Source organism: Lipotes vexillifer, unplaced genomic scaffold (genome assembly GCF_000442215.2).
Source record: "Lipotes vexillifer unplaced genomic scaffold, Lipotes_vexillifer_v1.1 scaffold2116, whole genome shotgun sequence".
Taxonomy (NCBI): Eukaryota; Metazoa; Chordata; class Mammalia; order Artiodactyla; family Lipotidae; genus Lipotes; species Lipotes vexillifer.
In genome coordinates, this window is record NW_006791713.1 from 178,567 (window position 1) to 199,077 (window position 20,511).

Consider the following 20,511-nt stretch of genomic DNA (forward strand, 5'->3'; position numbering starts at 1 on the left):
TTTTTTTTTTTTTTTTTTTTTTTTGGTCCAGCTTCAGTGATTTCATACAGTCACTACTTTGTAAAATCGAAAGCAGATCTGTCTCCAGTAGGGATACCTGAAAATGTTCCAGTCTCTCAATGTTCTAGGGACTTGGGGCTATATTTAGACACCACACTGCATTTCAGAGAAAATGTGGTTTCCCTTGAAGGGTCTGTCACACAGCCCTTACTTAAAACAAACATACTTTCAAGTTAATAAAAGCTCTACCTGCCGAGGCAGCGAATCTGGCTATAATTAAAAGGGAGGAAACATTTAACACAAGAAAATGTGTTATTTGGTTAAAGCATAAATACAAAAACCCATTAAAGGTGACAGCAAGATATAATTTGTATTGTTGTTTTTTATCGACCGAATAAGATGCTGGAAGAAAATTGTTTTAACTATTAACTTACTATACTCTAATAACTTTTTTAATGTTTCACATAGTGACTGCAGTGGAGCTTGTAAAAATAACTTTAAATTCCAATGTCAAGTGGAGCGTGACAATTTGGTTTCATTTTCAAAACTGCTCTGTTGAGAAATACGCCCTAAAAAGCAATTCTCATTTTACCCCATTATAGCTCCGACAGCTGCAGGATGAATTATAAAATGTATTTAACCCAATCTGAAATTTAGAATTTTGATCTCTGAGGAAAGTATTTTTGAAGAATCTCACACATGCTAGAAAAAGGACTTAGAACTTTGATAAGGCTTCACAAAGAAAGAAGCACTGGGAAATTTTAACAAAGGGCACCTTTTTAATTTTTTTTTTTTTTTTTTTTTTTTTGCGGTATGCGGGCCTCTCACTCCCGTGGCCTCTCCCGTTGCGGAGCACAGGCTCCGGACGCGCAGGCCCAGCGGCCATGGCCCACGGGCCCAGCCGCCACCTTTTTAATTTTACCAAGAATGCTTCAGATCTATACTATACAGTTTACTACTTTATATACTGTATTATATATGGATAAGTAATCCTTCATTCCTGAATTTGACACCCTCTGGACGCATTATATTATCATTTACAAAAAGACACTTCACACAAACAAATTCAAACAAACATTTGTTCACAAATAAGCGAATGTAACACACACATGCACACACACGCGCACACACACACACACACACACACACACTACATAGTCATATGTATTTTTCTTCTGGCAATTCACCCATGAAAACCATGCTTTCAAACATCGTGTATCTTTCTGATGCTGCAGGCAGCTCTTTAAGGAGTTACCGTTAACAGGGACCCAGAGCCTTGGCGATTTTTCAGTGCCTACCCCAGAGGACATCACGGCCGTCCAAGGAATGAAGGAAGTGTCTACAGCACCTCCTTTGTGTCCTGGTGGCCATTACTCTAGCTGAGCATAGCTGCTGTTCCGCCTGACATTGGCAGGTAGATACGGCTATTGTCAGACCTCTCCTTCACTCACTATAAAACTCATCATTGCTGTCATCTTTTTTGAAAAAAAATCACAATGCAGCATTTCAGTATCTGTTTCTCTGCAGCCATTGTGCTCTTGATATTTGCACTAGGGGAAAATATACTTAAACAATTCTTACGTTAATAAAAAATGTCCCACGAACTATGTCACTACTTTTCTCCTTTTACTTCATAAAAAGATATTTAATGAAGTTTGTAAACACTAATTTTCTGCCTGAATAAGTTATTATGCTTCCCAATATCTACATTTGAGTGAGAAACAAAATGTTTCTTACAAAAAGATTGCAATACACACTGAGATCATTTGAACTGAAATATAGAAAAGCATATATGTCACAAAATACATGTGCACCATATAAATATACCTACAGTTTGTCTGATCTTTAATCATTTAATATTATAATATCCCTTCTCCTAACTTCTGTTCCATTTATCCCATCTGATTCCATTTTAAATTTAAAATGGAATTTTAAATCAACACATTTTTTGTGTTTTTTTAAATCAACACATATACTAACATCTTTATTAATCAATCATATTTTTAAAAATCAACACATATACTAACATCTTTATTAATCAATCAACCAAGAAATATTTATTATATGTTATTGGGAAAGCTACCAAAAACCTAGAAAACCTGTTACAAGCTAGTCTATATTCTAACTGAAAAATAGGACAGATAACAGTAAAAGTCTCCATATTTCTTAATGTGTGCATATCAACTTCTTTACCAACAAGTATTTGAGGTATTTAAAGAAACATTAAAAGAGTGATTTATTTTTATTTTTTTAGCAAGAAAGTATGGCTCGCTGGCTCTCAACTCGTCAGCTCGGAGTGGATGCAAACCAGCTCCCCTGATGCAGCGGCGGCCGGACCTGGTGGCCCAACACCGTCTCACCGCAGCTGCCTGCGTGCCCCCCGCAGCGGGAAACCCTGGGGTTTGGCGGATCTATGAGGTTGTCTTTCCCACCACTGGGAACGCTAAGCTGGGAGGCTGGACTTGCTCCAGGATGCACCAGACCTGCTGTTCTCAAAGGAGAGGGTATACACCACGGATGACGCAGGAGCGAGATGTTAAAGTTCCCACACGTCGTTTTATTTCAGTCCAACAAAAAGGTGGAAAGTCCCACAGTCCCTGTGTACTTGGCTCCGTGTCCCCTGGGGTCCTGCTTGGTTCTGCGATAAAAGCTGCCCTTCCCATCCCCCGGCGGCGGTGGGCTGGCTTTCTGGGCACGGGGGCGCAGACCCAGGCTGGCTCGGTGACAGGTGGGACTCCACGTAAATGTCACGGTGGGAATCCGGGCCACGCGGTCGGAAGCGCCGATCGTGCGATGTCCCCACTGCCTTCACGCCACCCCAGGCCCCAGCCGTGGGCTCACAGCTCATCCACGCGGCACCGCGTGTAAGCAGCCGAGGGCAGCCACTGGCCCACAGAGACGCCACCAGCCTGCAGCCCTGCCAAGGGTCCGCCATCCTCAACGTCACCCCAGCAATCGGAACAAACACGGCAGCCTCCGAGCCTTCCCCGCCCGGGCTCAGCACTCACACCCTCCGTTTCCTGCTGCCTCTGCTCACTTGCCCCCCTGGCTCTGGACGGGTCTCCCACCCCAGCCCTCCTACTGAAGGCACGTGGCCCTGCCAGCCCAACCCTGCAAAACATCTCAGGCGCCCCCAGGAGGCCCAGGGGACCCCCAAAGAGTAATGGCAAATCAGCCACTTGAGCTGGTGTGCAAGGTCAGAGGGCCCGGGGGAACCAGCAGGCCTGACCCCCACCCCGTGGCTATCTCCCTGAAGACAGGCCTCCACGGCCACCCCTTCCCCCAAGGAGCCCAGAAGCAGCCCCATCCTTCCCCTGTGCCATCTCTTCTACAAAACAACGTCCCCATCCTGAGGCCCGCCCCCAACGGGATGCCGCTCTGCACTGCTCTTCACAGACTCGGGTTATTGGCTCAAATTGTGAAGCTGTCCCCCTGGCGTGGCCAGGGCTGCTGGCTCTCGAGAGCCACCCAGCTTCCACCCAACTCCTCTTAGCCTCAGCATGATGGCCCTCCCCTCCCCCCAGCACCCAAAGGTCGCAGCTGAAGGCCTCACAACTGGCAGAGGTCACTGTGGTCACGGCCAGGAGGACTAAGCCAGACCGAATCCCTCAGGGCCACCGGCGTCACCTCTCTGCCTACCAAGCAGGTCCCCGACATGCCCAGCCATCAGTCTGCTGTCTCACGGTGATTTACTGGAGGGTCACCTGTCCCCCAGACCCCACCCTCCCTACCAGATCCACAACAAGTCTCAGCGCCTCGGGATCAGCATTATCTCGGGGGAACCACTGAATGGTGACCATCTCCGTGTGTTTTTCTGAGTCCCTGGAGCACAAAAGAAACTCGGGAAACCAAGACAGAGAGAGAAGCTTCTGGAGGGACCTGAGATTCTGCTGTCAGATGACCGTCCTGCACCCTGCCGGCCTCCGCTGGACAAGTCACCTTAGGCCACATGGTCACATAGCGTGGTAGCCTGAAGACAGAAAAAGAACAGATCTACCCTTGGGGGAAGGGAAAGCATAATGAAATTGAATTTTTTTTTACTGTGAAACAATGAAAGTAGCAAAGCTTTTGCACTAACTTTAATGCCTTAGTTTTTTACACAGTTGAAAACATCTATGCTATGCTGGGTGTCTTGATCACACAAACACATATCGTGGACTTGGAAATTTCTGCCGACATCTTGCGATCAAAGAACATCTCATCAGGTTTTTCATCCCTGCCCCTGTCTTCCCTTGCTCTTCCGGACAGACGCGCCACCGTCCCTAACTCTCCTTCAGTCACCATCTTGGATTTGCTTGAGACGTATGGTTTTCAGTTGAAAAAGGGCAGAGGGGAAAAAAAGTGTTGATTTTCTTTCTTGGTGGAATATACAGAACTTTGGAGACACTGTAGGTGATTTGAAAGCAATCAAATATCCCGGACATGCACAGTCTGTTTCATAAATGTGCTCTCTGGAGAAAATCCTGCTTGCAACTTCAAACACTGTGCTATCATGCCTTCGTTAGGGCACTTCATCACACACAGACAGCTCTCCCAGGGATGTGGAAGCGTGACACACGCTTGTACAACAAGACTTTCCACTCACTCTTCTCTCCACTCCTTGGTGTCCCATAACTTCCCAGCATTTTTTTCTCGGTGAAGTTTTGTGTGTTCATTTGATTACAAACATTATTAAGAAATACAGAACAGGGACTTCCCTGGTGGCGCAGTGGTTAAGAATCCACCTGCCAATGCAGGGGACACAGGTTTGAGCCCTGGTCCGGGAAGATCCCACATGCCGCAGAGTAGCTAAGCCTGTGCACCATGACTACTGAGCCTGCGCTCTAGAGCCCACAAGCCACAACTACTGAGCCCGCGTGCCACAACTACTGAAGCCTGCATGCCTAGAGCCCATGCTCCGCCATGAGAGAAGCCACCGCAATGAGAAGCCTGCACGCTGCAACGAAGAGTAGTCACCACTCGCTGTAACTAGAGAAAGCCTGTGCACAGCAACAAAGACCCAACGCAGCCAGAAATAAATAAACAAAATAAATTTTTTAAAAAATTATTTTAGAAAAAGATTTTCTAAGTTAATGAAGCCAATTTAATCACACCAATCTCACTAAAATAATATTAACAGTTTTAGAGAGAGCAAAACATTAATTGCACCTTAAATAATAAAATTTAAATTTTATAAATACTATTTCATCTTTTATCTAACCATTTAAGTTTTTATTATGTGATTTTTAACATTTGGTTGTAAATGTGTAGAACTGGAAAAAACATACACAAATGAGGGTGACACACTTTCACAAGTTCTAAGCCTAGGGGCACAATCCAATGTGTGGAGACCCCTGCCCATAACAGGGCACCATGGCGGCGGGCTGTGTCTGCATCTCTAAGGGGTGGCACTCTGCTTGGCATGGATTCCACACTCAGTATTATTTGACAAACGAAAAAAAAAAGCCACTCTGGAGTGGCATAGAGTGAGAATTTTAGAACTGGAAAAATAAACTGAAAGCAATCTCTGCATTTTCCAACCAGGAGACGGAGGTTTAGGAAGGTTAAATCGCACAGCTAATGGAAGTATGGTGAAAGAAATGTTTTAGGAAGATTGATCTGACATAGATCTATGGGCTGCTTCAGAGGAGAAAAAGAGTAGAAGCAACAGTCCGTGGTAAGAGACGACGGTGATCATCAAAGCCTGCAGTGACGAGAGTGTGAGCTGGGTGATGGGGAGGGAATGAGAAGCAGAGGAGGATCTGAAAGACGTTGAAAATGCAACTCTTGGCATTGCTTTTTCACTGTCAGGAAGATTTCATCTTGACCTATTTCTACACATGCTGGTATCAATCACGATACCCAGATATTTTTACCCGTGGCCCCAAGCTGCACAAAAAAGACATAATTAGCAATTCTTTTGACTCATCTAGGGCCTCTGAGGATGATTCATACCCTCTGCTACACAATTATCCACCATAAATATAGATTAACCTCTGTCTATTCCAAGCAATAGTTCTTTATAATGTCCATTCAAATACTGTTTATTACTACAGGGCTGAGTCCAACATCTTCAGTTTATCTTTTGAGACCCTCCATATTTTTTTCTCCTCCACCATAATCAATCTTAACACCCATTATTCTGTAATGTAACAGTAAACAATCTTTCAGAATCAGGACAGCAATTTTTTTTTACCTTCCCCACACATGCTAGGATTAAAGATGCATCTGAGTTAATAACTTCATCTTTTTAAATGGAGATACGATAGAATAAATGCCTTCAATAAGAAAAGCTAGGTGGGGCTTCCCTGGTGGCGCAGTGGTTGAGAGTCCGCCTGCCGATGCAGGGGACGCGGGTTCGTGCCCCGGTCCGGGAAGATCCCACGTGCCGCGGAGCGGCTGGGCCCGTGAGCCATGGCCGCTGAGCCTGCGCGTCCGGAGCCTGTGCTCCGCAACGGGAGAGGCCGCAACAGTGAGCGGCCCACGTACTGCAAAAAAAAAGGTCTGTGGAATGTCCAGTGAAAAGCTAGGTGATCTCTTTTGTTCAAGACCAGCAACCCAGAGAAAATCAAAGTCAGGTTGTAGGCAGGAAGGAAGATGATTTAGAGAAGCCCATGGGACAGTGGGCGAGAAAGGCCAGGATAAAATCTGGATAGGTAGAAGACGTGGGCAGAGAGGGTCTGAGCTGCAGAGGAGACCAGGCACGAGGTGGGTGGGGATGCCAGAAAGGAGGCGTGAATGCCCCAAAGACAAACGTGTAGAGGGGTCAAGAGAGCTGACAACCGGTCCCTATATTGGTGGAGATTATTGCATGACCCCCTAATGGCCCTCATGCTACTCCAGGGCAGCCCTGAACCAGCCCTTCTGCTCCAAGCCATGGAAACACCCACCATATCTACCTCGTGCCCAGGCTGTCAACCCTAGTGTTCCTCCAGTCTTGGAGGATTCTACCTGTAGAAACCCTTCTGGCTTCCCAAGTTCTAGATCAAGTCTCCCCGCTTCCCTAGATGCCTTCCTCTCTATTCAAGCTCACCACACTCTTCCTCCTCTGTTCAGTACAATAGTTCAACGCCATCCTGCATTGTTTTGAAATTCAGGCTTGGTCTCTCCAGTGAAAGTAACGCCCCTTGAGCACAGTTTTTCTTCCATATAAATTTTGTCCCTCCTACAGAAAAGGAGCACAGAGTAAGTGAATTAAGAATGATACTTTGAAACGATCGATGTTTATATTCTGTCTTTCTCCAATCACCATTTAAAACAGCATAAATCTGATAGCTTTAGAAGCCGTTCCTTATTCGGGGATTGGTTTATAAACTACATGGTTGAAAATACATCCCAGCCAGGGACTTTCTCTACAGCTGGTGAGGAAGAACTGAACAAAGCCAGAGCCTAAAAAGACCAATACATTCAATGTGTTCAGACAAATGTCAGCAGCTGCCAGGGAAGATTTCATACTTAGAATGGTTAGTCGGCTAGAGATTGGCTCTATTATAAGAATGTGTTTCCTCTGCAAAAGAAAAGTTGGAATGCATTAAGTCTTAATAAGAGTTCTAGAGGCCTGGGCACATAACACACACAAAAATAATAATAATAATTACAAAGCACAGTTTTTCAAGTAGGTTCAAAGATTTTCAGCAAAAGAAAATAATTAAAAAAGAGGCTTTTGTTTTGGAAAATAAATTACACAATAGTAATATTTCTGTATGTTTGATGCCCAAAGAATGGAAATCGCCACGGCAGTGCTTCACTTGTGCCGTCCTCACTTGGTGACATATTCACTCCTTCACTGAATGTCTAATATGTGCAGGGCATTGTGCTCAGAAAAATAAGATATCCTCGCCCACGAGGATGTCAAACTGTGGGAGAAATACAATGTTTTTAAAGACACCAAATGCTCTAACAGGAATATACCCCTATTTGGGGCTTGGAATCATGACTACATGATAGATGCCAGCTTTCATTAAATGCGTAGAGAACTGTGAATTAGGCGGCATGTATACACACAACCACACAACTACATTTTGTAACTGCGGTTCCTGGAAATCAAATCCAGGTGGTCCAGTGGCTAAGACTCTGTGCTCCTAATGCAGGGAGCATGGGTTCGATCCCTGGTCAGGGAACCAAGATCCCGCATGCCAATAAAAAAAAAAAAAAAAAAAAAAAAAAAAAAAAAAGCTTTAAGGAAAGAAATCAAGGATGTACAAAAATGTCCTAAAAAAAAAAAAAAAGAATAAGCTTTAAGGTAAGACATCCAGGATGTACAAAGATGTCCTAGAAACCCTATAATCCCCAGGGACAGAAACGAGCTAGATGTCAATAGCCCAGAAAAGCAGGACATATGCTGAGAGCTACCAGAGTCAGCAGAGGGGGAAAACAGACCAGAGGTCTACAGGGTCAAGTCAGGTAGGAAAGAGCGGGAAGGTCTCGGGTTAGACAGGCCAGCCCTCTGGACTCACTGGCATTCGGTCAAGCCATTTGTGATCAGAGGCAGCAGTGAACCAATCTTGAAGAGGGTAAGCTGACATCTGCGGTGAGTCTACAGGGCACTTGACTAGTCGCTTCCTGTGGGACATCTCATGTAATCCCCCAACCCCAAACCCTGAGACAGTGTTTACAGTTGAGAAAATTCAGACTCGGAGAGTTTAAGTCATTTGCCCCTAATCACAGTGATCATGCCGGTAGAGGCAGGATGCAAACCCTGTGGTCTGGATCAGACAGCTGTGCACTGAGTCCCTCTACTTCCTGCCTGGGAAGGACACCGAAAGTGGTTCCAGCAGCTGGGAAAAATGAGGAAGCTCCAACTGCAGAGCAGTTTAGACAAGCTGGCTAAGGAAAGGGAGCAAGAAGGAAGGGCGGATCATGACAAGAGGACCCAAGGCATCAAGCGGTCAAAGTAGATTTAGTGTGGCACTTGTTCTTTGTTTTTGGGTTTTAGTTTGTTTTGCATAATTTCAAGATGGCAGTGATTATGTGATGAGGACTCTTGGCACCTTTGACATGGGCTGTAAGTTACTGCATGCCCCAGTAAAGCTTCTGATGGCTTAGGGACATTTCAGAGGCTGAACCAAGTTTATTAAGTAAATTTACTCTGAAAAGTAAAGAGCAGTGAATGGAGGATCAGAGACTACAAAACAAAGCCAAGCCATCGGCCTCAGCTAAATCATTTCTTATAATCAGTGGAACGGCCAGGACTGAGGTGTTGCCCAAGCCTGTGCTGGGGAAAACACCTGGGTCCCTGATGCTAGAGACATGGGGAAGGTGTGCTGCTGCATCTGACTCGGGGCCAGGTGGGATAATAGACAGCATCAAACACTTTATTAGAAGAGTTTAAAGCCAACACTCAGCAAATAGTGATTGCCTGGTCCTGGAAGATCCCACATGCCACAAAGCAACTAAGCCCATGCACCAAAACTACTGAGCCTACGCCCTAGAGCCCGCGACCCACAACTACTGAGCCCACGTGCCACAACTACGGAAGCCTGCACGCCTAGAGCCCGAGCTCCACAACAAGAGAAGCCACCGCAGTGAGAAGCCCACGCACTGCAACGAAGAGTAGCCCCCGCTCGCTGCAACTAGAGAAAGCCCGTGCACAGCAACGAGGACCCAATGCAGCCAAAAATTTAAAAAAATAAATAGAATACATTTTTTAAAAATAGAAAATTTTATTAAGAAAAAAACAGGGCTTCCCTCGTGGCGCAGTGGTTGAGAGTCCGCCTGCCGATGCAGGGGACACGGGTTCGTGCCCCGGTCCGGGAAGATCCCACATGCCGCGGAGCGGCTGGGCCCGTGAGCCACGGCCGCTGAGCCTGCGCGTCCGGAGCCTGTGCTCCGCAACGGGAGAGGCCGCAACAGTGAGAGGCCCGCGTACCGCAAAAAAAAAAAACAAACAAACTACTTCGTCAAAGTTAGACGGCTGGGAAAGAAGATGATTTAGCAAAAACCAAAGAGCAGACGAGAACGTAAGGACTGGAAGGATTTAAAAGACAGCGAAGACGCTTTTTTTTTTTAAGTTCGCCAGCTTTGCAAGACAAAAAACGTCCTGGAGATGGTGGTGATAGTTGCACAACAACGTGAATGTACTTGATACCACCCAACTGTGAGCTAAAAAATGGTTAAGATGATAGTGTTATGTATATTTCACCACAATTGAAAAATACATTTTTTTAAAAGTTTGCTTAGCTGCCACAGTGAGACAATAGAATACAATTTTTTAAAACCAGGTTGTGTCCTCGAGGCCTGTGCGGAAACCTGTAGAGCTTGAGCAGCTTTCTGACTCAGGTAAGTGATTCGGAACGCAGCCTGTTGGATGTCGAGCCGACCCGGTTCCCAGGACCCGCAGGGCGTGTCCGTCAGCGCCCAGCACCAGGGACCCTGTCGCACCGCCTTGATCACGGCCCCCGGGAAAGCGGCTCCCGGCTCACCGCGACCGCCGCCCGGTGCCAGCCAGCCAGCCGCCTCGCGCGACCCCGGCCCCAGGCCCTTGACCCCCGCCCGGCCCTGGCCCCACAGGACACGCCCCACCTCACACGGCACGGCGATCCTCGTGCCACACCCGGCGGCATGCCCACTCCCTCCCGGCCACTGCGCCCCGCCCCTACCAGGCCCCGCCCCTCCTCGAGGCCCCGCCCCGTCCCCGCCCGCAGCACAGCGCGTGGGCTCGGGGGCGGGGCGGAGACTGCCTGGGTCTCGCGACACCGCGGACGCGCGCGAGTTCTCGGGCCGCTGTGGGAAGCGACGCGGACGCGGCTACTGGGCGCTTCCGCAAAAATGGCGGCGGCGGGGGGCGCGGCTGGCGGCCTGGGGCGGAAGGCTGCGGCGCGGGCTGGCTGCCGGCCGGCGGGCCTGGCCAAGCTCCGGGCCCGTGGCGGCGGCAGTGGTCGGCGTGGCCCTGGCGGGAGCAGGAGCAACATGGTACCACGGCCGCGTGAACATGGCGGCGTCCCAGGGCGGCCTCACCGTGGTAGCCCAGGTACGGGACGGGCCCCGTCAGGCAGCCCCGCCGCGCCCCTCAGTCCTCGGACGCCCGGCGGGTGGAGGGTGCGGGTGAGGAGTGGGGGGCTGGGGCGGCCCCCGGCAGCCTGCGCCGGGGACCGGCGGGGACTGTGGGGGCGTGTCCCGTGCGCCCGGGCCCGCAGCTGCGCCCCGTGGTCCAGCTGTCCTAACAGGTGACCTTTTTAATAATAAAAGAGGCAATCGGCTGGTCGATGCTTGCCAGGTTTGATGGTCATCTGTCAGGAACAGTATCACATGTCGTAAACCTTCATGCTTCCGCGGACTCTGAGTACCAGGCAAAAGACGTTTCTTTTAAAACTACCACGTTTGAAAGTAAAGGTCATGTTCCCTGGTTCAGTATCAAATTGTCACGCAAAACATTTGAACATTTGAAAAAGAGTACTACTTTTTAAATATTTAAAGGACATTTTAATTCTTTTAAGTTTGTGTGAATATTTTTGAAAATTAAAAGCAGTATTCTTTTTCTGTTGGTTAGATTTACATTATGCCTCTCTAAGTGCCTTGAGTTCCGAAAAACTCAACGGTCATATACAACAAAAGAGAGGAAAGCAGGCCTTGTGAATTAAAGTTAAGTATTGACATACATTATGTTTACTTGTATTAAATTAAGAGGCCACAAAGTTAAAACGGGCAATAACTCTCCCCCCATTCTCATACCAGTTCTGATTACAGGTGGAAGGATCTATCTAACGGTGTTTTATAGTATTTTTGTTCATTTTGTGTCAAGCAATTAAGTTTATTATCCATCTTTGGTTTCTCTGCCTCTGTTCTCAACCGCTTAATTCATCCTGTTTAATCTTCCCGAGAGTATCACTTTAACTACATGACATACGCTTTTTCAGAAACCATTAGTGCCTCGTGCTCCTAGGAAGAAATCCCCATTTTTAAATTTTGTCACGCAGAGCCATCTGTAGTCACGCTCTGACCTAGCGCTACTCAGACACACCTTCTATCAAAGGGGTTCACTCCGTGTGCCCAGAAATGGCTTCAGTTTTACCCCCTCAGCAATTTGTAGATTCCGGGTTCAGTCCATCCTTGTCACTGTGTTTTTGTGGCCCACTGCTAGCCTGTTTGTGTTTTCAATTCCTGACAGGACCCTAAAACTTTACACCAGTGGGGTGTTTTGAATTCTCCCCAGCTCCCTTCCCTCCCTGCAACCTTTGGTACTTTCAGCCCAGCTAAAGTAATACAGAAACCATTGTATTATCAGTGGGTTTACAAGGTCTGTTGACACAGCATTTGCTTGATCTCCTGTTGGACCACTTTTATTAAAACAGTGGTTTTCGTCCTTTTGCCACCCCAGTGGACTTGAAGATGACCTCACCTTCCTCTCAGCAGCAGTGGCTGAATACAGCAGGAATTGAGGGGCCTGTAGTTTGAAAACTCCCTCCACCTCACTGACTGGGGTAACGTTTCCCTAAGAGAGGGCCTGTCAATCCCGCGGCTGCCCCGGCCGTCAGCACCACCGCCGCTTTGGAGTCATGTGTGCATGGTCAAAAACTACTGAGATAGATGTGCTCTTGATACACCTGGGGTAACTTTCCCTAAGAGAGGGCCTGTCAATCCCGCGGCTGCCCCGGCCGTCAGCACCACCGCCGCTTTGGAGTCATGTGTGCATGGTCAAAAACTACTGAGATAGATGTGCTCTTGATACACTTTTATGTATTCTATAGTTATTTTACTTAGCATTGCAAGGTGGTACAGTCTTCCTGACATGGACTTAATAATAGTGATAATGTCCTTCATTTTCAGTCATCATAGTAAGTGATTTTTCCAATAAAAATAGTGAATGTATACTCACTGACTCATACGCTTCAGATTTCCATTGTGACCAGTGCTTGCATTTGTGAGGGTCAGTCAGGAATTAAGGGTAGAATTCAAGCTCATGAAACAGCAGATATGTTGGCATTTCCCTTCTTTCTTTCTTCTTTCCACAATTATTGAAGTGCTACCTCTGTGCCAGGCAGTATGCATAGGAGTGGGGAATTCAAGACACGGTTCAAGTGCTTACAGTTCAGTGCGGGGGCAATTTTAATACAGGGCGATAGGGGTGGTAAGTGCTGGGTGCTCTGGGGGCACCTGGAAGAGCCCCTCCCACAAGCTTGGGTTCCCGAGCAGTGACCTGTGAACTGACGCCTGTGGGATGAATGGAGTTTGCTGGGCAAAGAGAAGGGGAGGAATACTGCACACAAGGGAACAATGTTGCAAGGGTCTGGAGGGAGGAGTTGGACTCAGTAGGATGAGAGCTGTACAGGATGAGATTCAGAACAGGTAGGGGTGGCAGGGAATCAGGTCATGAAGAAATGTTTATCCTGAGGACAACAGGGAGCCATCATAGGGCTTCTTAACCTTCAAGGTCCCCCAAGAATACAGGCATAGAATTCAGGGAGTCTTTGAATTTAAATAGAAAAAGATTACATTTTTGTTTTCTTTGACCTATAACTTAACATTTTCTTCAATTGTGAATGTAGGCAACTAGCTACACAAGTATTAACAGTAACCGACAGTATAACAACCTCAACCTCAGATCTTTTCCTATTCTGATACAGTTGTTACAGATATCTCAAAGTATCACTTCTTTGAAATTACAGTGCTTATTAAACATGCCACCATATCATGTTATTTAACGCATAAATCAAGAATTACACATATTACTATATTGAAGATTTGACTTGGACCTTTGGAAAGAGTATGGAGACTTTAGTGAAGGGAATGGATTGAAAGTGAGGTCAGGATCTGTTGAAATAATTCAGGAGAGAGTTGGTGATGGCTAAATTAGTGGATGAATTTGAAAGAAGTTTAGAAGATAAATTTGCAGAGTCTAAGTTGCAGGAGTCTTGTGTAAAATGTAATTGTATTGTTTCAAAAAATATGCAGGTTCTCCCCCACTATCCAAAAGTAGAGCATTCCTATGAAACCTTTTGTAAGCCGAAATGGCATAAAGGGAAGGAGCCGTTAGGACACGTCTTGCTAACAGATGCACAAAATAAATGGAGATGAAGCACAGAAGCTCACAGACACAGTTCAGAGCTCTGGCATCTGATGCTGAGATGCTGAGTGTAGTCCCCAGGGCCGCTCTTCCTGCCTGGGCTGTTCGCTGCCCCTTTAACTCTTCCTGCCTGGGCTGTGCGCTGCCCCTTTAACGCGTCGCTGAAAAACAAAGGCTGAGCACTTTTTTCGATTTTGGCCTTTTTTCTAAAAGCGAAAATCTCCAGGTTTCTTTGGGTTAGCGGAAACGAGTACTGTGTAGGTCTTTGGTAAATTTGGTGAAAGCGAAGTGGCCTGAAGCAGGGGATCCCTACAGGAGTCCTGAACAAGTGATTACATCTGGACAACAACATATTGCTCCTACAGATATCCTTTAGGGCATGACTTGCTTTAGAGCATGTCAGCCTGTCAGTTACTTGTATGTAAGCTGCTTCCTCTGAAACACTTAAGTATGTTTGAAAACTGTTCTAGATTTTAGTATTACTCTCTTTAAGTATTATTATATTTGGTTCTGGCATAGTAAAATCAGATAAATGATAGAAGGGAGAAGACAAAATGATTCTATTATTCCAGTCCATTCTGCTTTAAAAGGATAGCTGCATTCTTAATAAACCTTGGTATATTAAAAATATGGAAAGTTATTTCATGGAGAAATAGGAGCTCTAGAGTTTTCAAGTTGCAATGGCAAAATAATCTTCCTGCAGGAATTTCAATACTATGTAAAAGTTTTTTTGCTATTACTGTATTTTGCTATTGCAAGCTAGAAATAATATATTGGTAAACCAAAAACTGATGAAAACAAACATCTCCGTATTACTAAGTAAATCCTCAATGGCATGTAAGATCAGACTTAAAAGTAAAGCTTTTCTGAATCATTTTGATATTATAAATCCTTGTAAATATGGCCTAAAACTGAGGGGGGGGGGAAGTAAAGAGAAAACCATAAAGCCAAAGTTAAGTGCATTACACTTCGCAGGTGACAGCAGTGATAATATTTTATTTGTTCTTATTGATTTGTTGAATGAGTATTTCATTTATTCTCTAAATTTTTATAATTTTTGGCCTTATATTAATTTTCAAATTATATGTGATATTGAATATATGTTTCCCTGACTTAATAATAGGATTTTTTTGGTTTGCTTTTTAATGAAAAATTTGTCCACCATGTTTAAGGTAAGATTGTTTTGTATGACCTAGTCTATAATACTGTATAAATCCTTTTTATTCTAAATAAATCCAAATTTTTTATTCTGTAGATTCATAAGTATCAGATTCCCTTTGATATGTTTGTATTTATAAATCCTTGGAAGCATTTCTTAGCATTTAATTCATTTTTCTTTTCTTTTGTAGAACTTATCACTCCCTGAAATTATTTTATCTACTTGTTTATTTTGTCTCCCCCAGAAGAATGGCCTCTTATCTTTTTCATCTCTATATTCTTGGTGCCTGAAACATTCACAGTCACACAATGGCACATAATAAATGTTTATCCAAAGAGTAAATAAATGAACTGCACTATGTAATGAAGTGACCTTGTCTAACTTTGGTTTGATTAGCCTTTGTAGAAATAATAGGCAGGCAGTCTCTAGAAATGTTCAGAATCAGCTCAGTTACTAAATGTCCTGTGTATACTCAGTTACACACTTAGAGTCATAGAGACATATGCCATTTTCCCAGTAGGAAACCTAAGTAAATAAGAAACCTTGCTCTTTCTGCTATATCCCAAGAGCCTAGAAAAGAGTCTTGTGCATAGTGCGTGTGCTAAGTATTTATTGAATGGGTAAATAAATTGATGAAATCTATAATGAAACAATAATTGGTATACCTTTGTCTCAAAAGTTTAAAGGTGGGTCCATTTCACCTATTACTGTGTATGATATTTAATTTTAATTCATATTGTTAATGTTTTGGGCCTCTCACTGTTGTGGCCTCTCCCTCTGCGGAGCACAGGCTCCGGATGCACAGGCTCAGCGGCCATGGCTCACGGGCCCAGCCGCTCCGCGGCATGTGGGATCTTCCCAGACCGGGGCACGAACCCGTGTCCCCTGCATCGGCAGGCGGACTCTCAACCACTGCGCCACCAGGGAAGCCCCATATTGTTAATGTTTATATCTGTCTTTATATAGCAAGCTTTTGTCCTGAGCTATCACATTAAAAATCAGAATAAATTTTAGAATAAAATTAATTGCATTTTCATTCGAATTATTGAGATGCTTCAACTTTTAAACCTCAAGCCAATTAAATTATTTTTAAATTTGGAAAATAATCCTGACATATGGCTAAAACCAACTGTATTAATAGACACTGTATTTTGATATTGTAGTTAAATGCATGACACACACTTTGTGTAGTATTGATTACACTGACTAAAGATTTAAATACAACAAGGTCTGTCTGTTAACAACTGGCTGAATTCCTCTTGGGGGAGAATGGTTTGGGTTTGCATGCCCAGTGTTTCCTGTGAAGAGTCAGCCCCCTAAGGACGTGAGTGTGGCTCAGGCTCCACGGGTGAGGGCGGGCTGCTTGCCTGAGGGCAGGAGAATTTAGAGCACGCAGGCAAGTCTGGGCACGGGACTGGAAAGGGTGTGTTCTCTTACAACCTGTTGATCTCCCCACCTCCCACCCAGTCTAAAGTCTGGTATATTCTCAGGGCTTGGGCAGAGTTACACACGGCTCCTGTGGTTTAAGCAGAGGCGGCATCGGATGGAGCCATGCCCAAGAGAGGTGGCTGGAGAATGCAGCCCCTCCCATTCCCAGGTTTTTAAAAGCACTCCTGGATGGGGTTTTTGTTCTGTTTATCCTTCAGTTTTATTGAGGTGTACTGTGTATATTCAAGGTGTACAACTTGATGTTTTCTTTGTGTAACAGAGATCATCAACACAGTCAAGCTAATTAGCATCCATCACCTCATGAAGTTACCATTGTGGGGGGGCTTGGTGAGAACACTTAAGATCTACCCTCTTGAGGTCTAAGATCTAGACCTCAGGCATGTGATACAGTATTGTATGTATGGTGTATATGTATAGTCATCATGCTGTCTACTAGATCTCCAGGACTTATTCATCCTGCATAACTGACACTTCTACCCTTTGATCAGCATCTCCCCATGCCCCAGCCTCTGGCAACCACCATTCTACTTCGTTCTTCTGTGAGCTTGACTCTTCAGATTTCACAGATGAGTGAGCCATGTAGTATCTGTCTGTCTGTATCTGGCTTATTTCACTGAGCATAACGTCCTCCAGGTTCATCCATGTTGTTACAAATGGCAGGATTTCCTTTTTCAAGGCTGAATAGTGTTCCATCTTGTGGGTAAGGGTGTGTATCGATATTGTCTTTATCCATTATCTGCTGATGCAAACAGGTTCTTTCCATAGCTTGGCTCTTGTGAATAAAGCTGCAGTGGCCCTGGGAGTGCAGATGTCTCTTAGAGATAGCGATTTCACTTCCTTTAGATACATACCCAGAAGCAGGACTGCTGGATCATACGGTAGTTGTAGTGTTAATTTTTTGAGGGATTTTCCACAGTGGCTTCACCAATTTCCACTCCCACCAACAGTGCCTGAGGGTTGCCTTTTCTCCAATCCTCACCAGCACTTATCTCTTGTCTCTTTGATAGTAGCCATTCTGACAGGTGGAAGGTGATACCTCACTGTGGTTCTGATTTGCATTTCCCTGATGATTCGTGATTGTCAGCACTGTTTCATATGTCTGTTGGTCTTTTGTGTGTCTTCTTTTTAAAAATGCTAATCAGATCCTTTGCCCATTTTTTAATCAAGGTTTTTTTGTTTTATTTTTTGTTTTTTTGCCATCGACTTGAGTTCCCTAAATATTTTGGATATTAACCTCTTATCAGATGTATGGTTTGTAAATACTTTCTCCCATTCCATAGGTTGTCTTTCACTCTGTTGATTGTTTCCTTTGCTGTGCAGAAGCTTTTTAGTTTGATGTAGCCTTGAGAATTTTTGCTTTTGTTCCCTGTGTTTTTGGTGTCATAGCCAAAAAAAAGATCATTGCCCAGACCAATGTCAAGAAGCTTTCCCTATATTTTCATCTCATAGTTTCATTGTTTTGGTTCTTACATTTAAGTCTTTAACCCATTTTGAGTTAATTTTTGTATAAGGTGTGAGATGAGGGTCCAGTTCATTCTTCTGCATGTGGCTGTCCAGTTTTCCCAGCACCATTTTTTGAAGAGACTATCCTTTACCCATTGCGTGTTCTAGGCACCCTTATTGAAGATCAGTTGACTGTAAATGCATGAATTTACTTCTGGTCTCTTTTTCTGTTCCATTGGTCCGTATTATCTGTTTTTATGCCAGTACCATACTTTTCAGCACCTGCTACTTCTGGTTTTATTACTGTAGGTTTGGAATAGATTTTGAAATCAGGAGGTATGATGACTCCAGATTTGTTCTTCTCACTCAAGCTTGCTTTGACTCTTCAGGGTCTTTTGTGGTTCTATATGAATTTTAGGATTTTTTTTCTATTTCTATAAAAAAATGTCATTGAGATTTTGATAGGGATTGCTTCGAATCTGTAACTCACTTAAGTCTGTTGCTACTGAGAGGGTGAGGACAGACAGTTGAGCTTCGGGTGTGGCAGTAGGGGAGTTGTTGGTAACCTTGACAAAAGGCATTTCAGTGAAATACTGGGGGCAAATTTAATTGGAATGTGTTGAGGAGAGACTGAAGTGAGGAAGCAAAGAAAGCGAATAGAGATGCTTCTTTCTAGAAGTGTTGCTGTAAAGGGTATTAAAAGAGACACTGGCTGGGAGAATGATATAATAAGGAGGCGAAAATTGGTCCAGCTCTGTGGGGGTGATTATAGGTGGAAGTCTTTGAGGAAGGAGGTTACCAGGAGTCAGACCCCAGGTAGAAGGTTGGGCTTTGAGACTAACAAGTTTTCCTCCTTCAACGTGACAGGAGTGAAAGCAGAGGGCATGGTTAACCCTAGCAGCTGGCTGTAGACAGGAGACCCTGATGGTGAGCTGCTCTGGAAAACTAGGAGGTAGAATCAGGGAAACGTGGGCGGGTCAGAAGGGTCAGAGCAGTAATGACTGCTGCTGGAGAGAAAACCCAGAGAGGGAGGGGGCGACGGGTTAACGCCGTTCATGAAGAACGAGAGCTTCGAGACAGTAGTGAGGATGAATATAGGACCGCTGGCCACAAACTTCTGATGGCTTGCTTTTGGTGAGTTTTTCCAATGTAGCTAAAAAATATTACCTAACGAACTATTTTTAAGAAGCCTTGGGCTTCCCTGGTGGCGCAGTGGTTAAGAATATGCCTGCCAGTGCAGCGGACACGGGTTCGAGCCCTGGTCCGGGAAGATCCCACACGCCTCAGAGCAGCTAAGCCCATGCACCACAACTACTGAGCCTGTGTTCTAGAGCCTGCGAGCCACAACTACTGAAGCCCACGCACCTAGAGCCCGTGCTCTGCAACAAGAGAAGCCACCGCATTGAGAAACCCGTGCACCGCAACGAAGAGTAGCCCCTGCTCGCCTCAACTAGAGAAAGCCCGCACACAGCAACGAAGATCCAATGCAGCCAAAGATTAATTAATTAATTAATTAATTAATTAATTTTAATGTCTAAAACAAAAGAAGCCTTGGTATTATGAGTTTAATGAGAAGAATATATTGCATCGTGGCATTAAATTTTAAAATTCTAAAATAGTAAGAGAACATCAAATACGGTGTTTCTTTGATATTATTTAAATTCACATTTTGAACTCATTTTGTAAGTACAACCTGACTAAAACAAATGGTGATCACAAATTTTAAATAAATAAAAGCAAGGAATGTGGATCATCATGTTTAAATAGTCAAACAGAAATATGTTAACTGGGAAAGTGATTTTGCAAGTGTCATTAGATGCAGGACTCTCTTTTTCTATTGCATATCAATGAGTATTTTAAAAGCTCAAATAATGTACTTAATGAGATGGAACTATTTTAATTTGCTATAAGAGCTCTAAACAATTCATAAAATTAAGTTGGCATTGCTTTCTTTTATTTCGAGTTGTCTGAGTATATTTGTGGTTATTATTTTTGTGAAAAGGGGAGAAAAGGACATTAGTAAGACATTAGCAAGAGTAAAACAATAATATATTGGAGTCTACTTGGTTGGAGTGTATTTGTGTGCAGTGCATTGGGTTTAACGATAGTACATTTAAAATTGGTATGCCAAGGGCAGTGAACTTTATAGCAACATACAGAAGTTTAATAACCGTGAAACATTGTAAGCCTAATGAAGACTAAAGCTTTCTTGCAGCAGTACAGCAAGAATGCAAAGAAGTTTTTATACTTTATTGCCTCAGGTAAAAATGTCTCTGGAAACATATAAGTGATGACAAAGCTTTGATGTTAGTAAACCCAAATGGAAGTCAAAAATCAAAGTGTGTAAATGGCCAGATTATGAAAAAAAATGACAAAAGTTATACCCTCTAATTAGATGTAATTTGTGCTTTTGGCATAGCTATTTGTCCTGCATGAATGAGAGGTTGTCTTTCCTTCCTTGTGTGATACGACACTCTTT

General features: G+C 44.4%; 1 protein-coding gene across 1 annotated transcript in view; it reads left to right on the forward strand.

Moving 5' to 3' along the window:
- The first annotated feature begins 10,765 nt into the window (after positions 1-10,765).
- MICU2 (mitochondrial calcium uptake 2) overlaps positions 10,766-20,511 on the forward strand; it is an 88,426-nt gene continuing 78,680 nt past the window's right edge. The window contains exon 1 of the mRNA XM_007464501.1: positions 10,766-10,948. Coding sequence (XP_007464563.1) covers positions 10,910-10,948 — 39 coding nt within the window. The 5' untranslated portion in view covers positions 10,766-10,909. The remainder of the gene's footprint in view (positions 10,949-20,511) is intronic.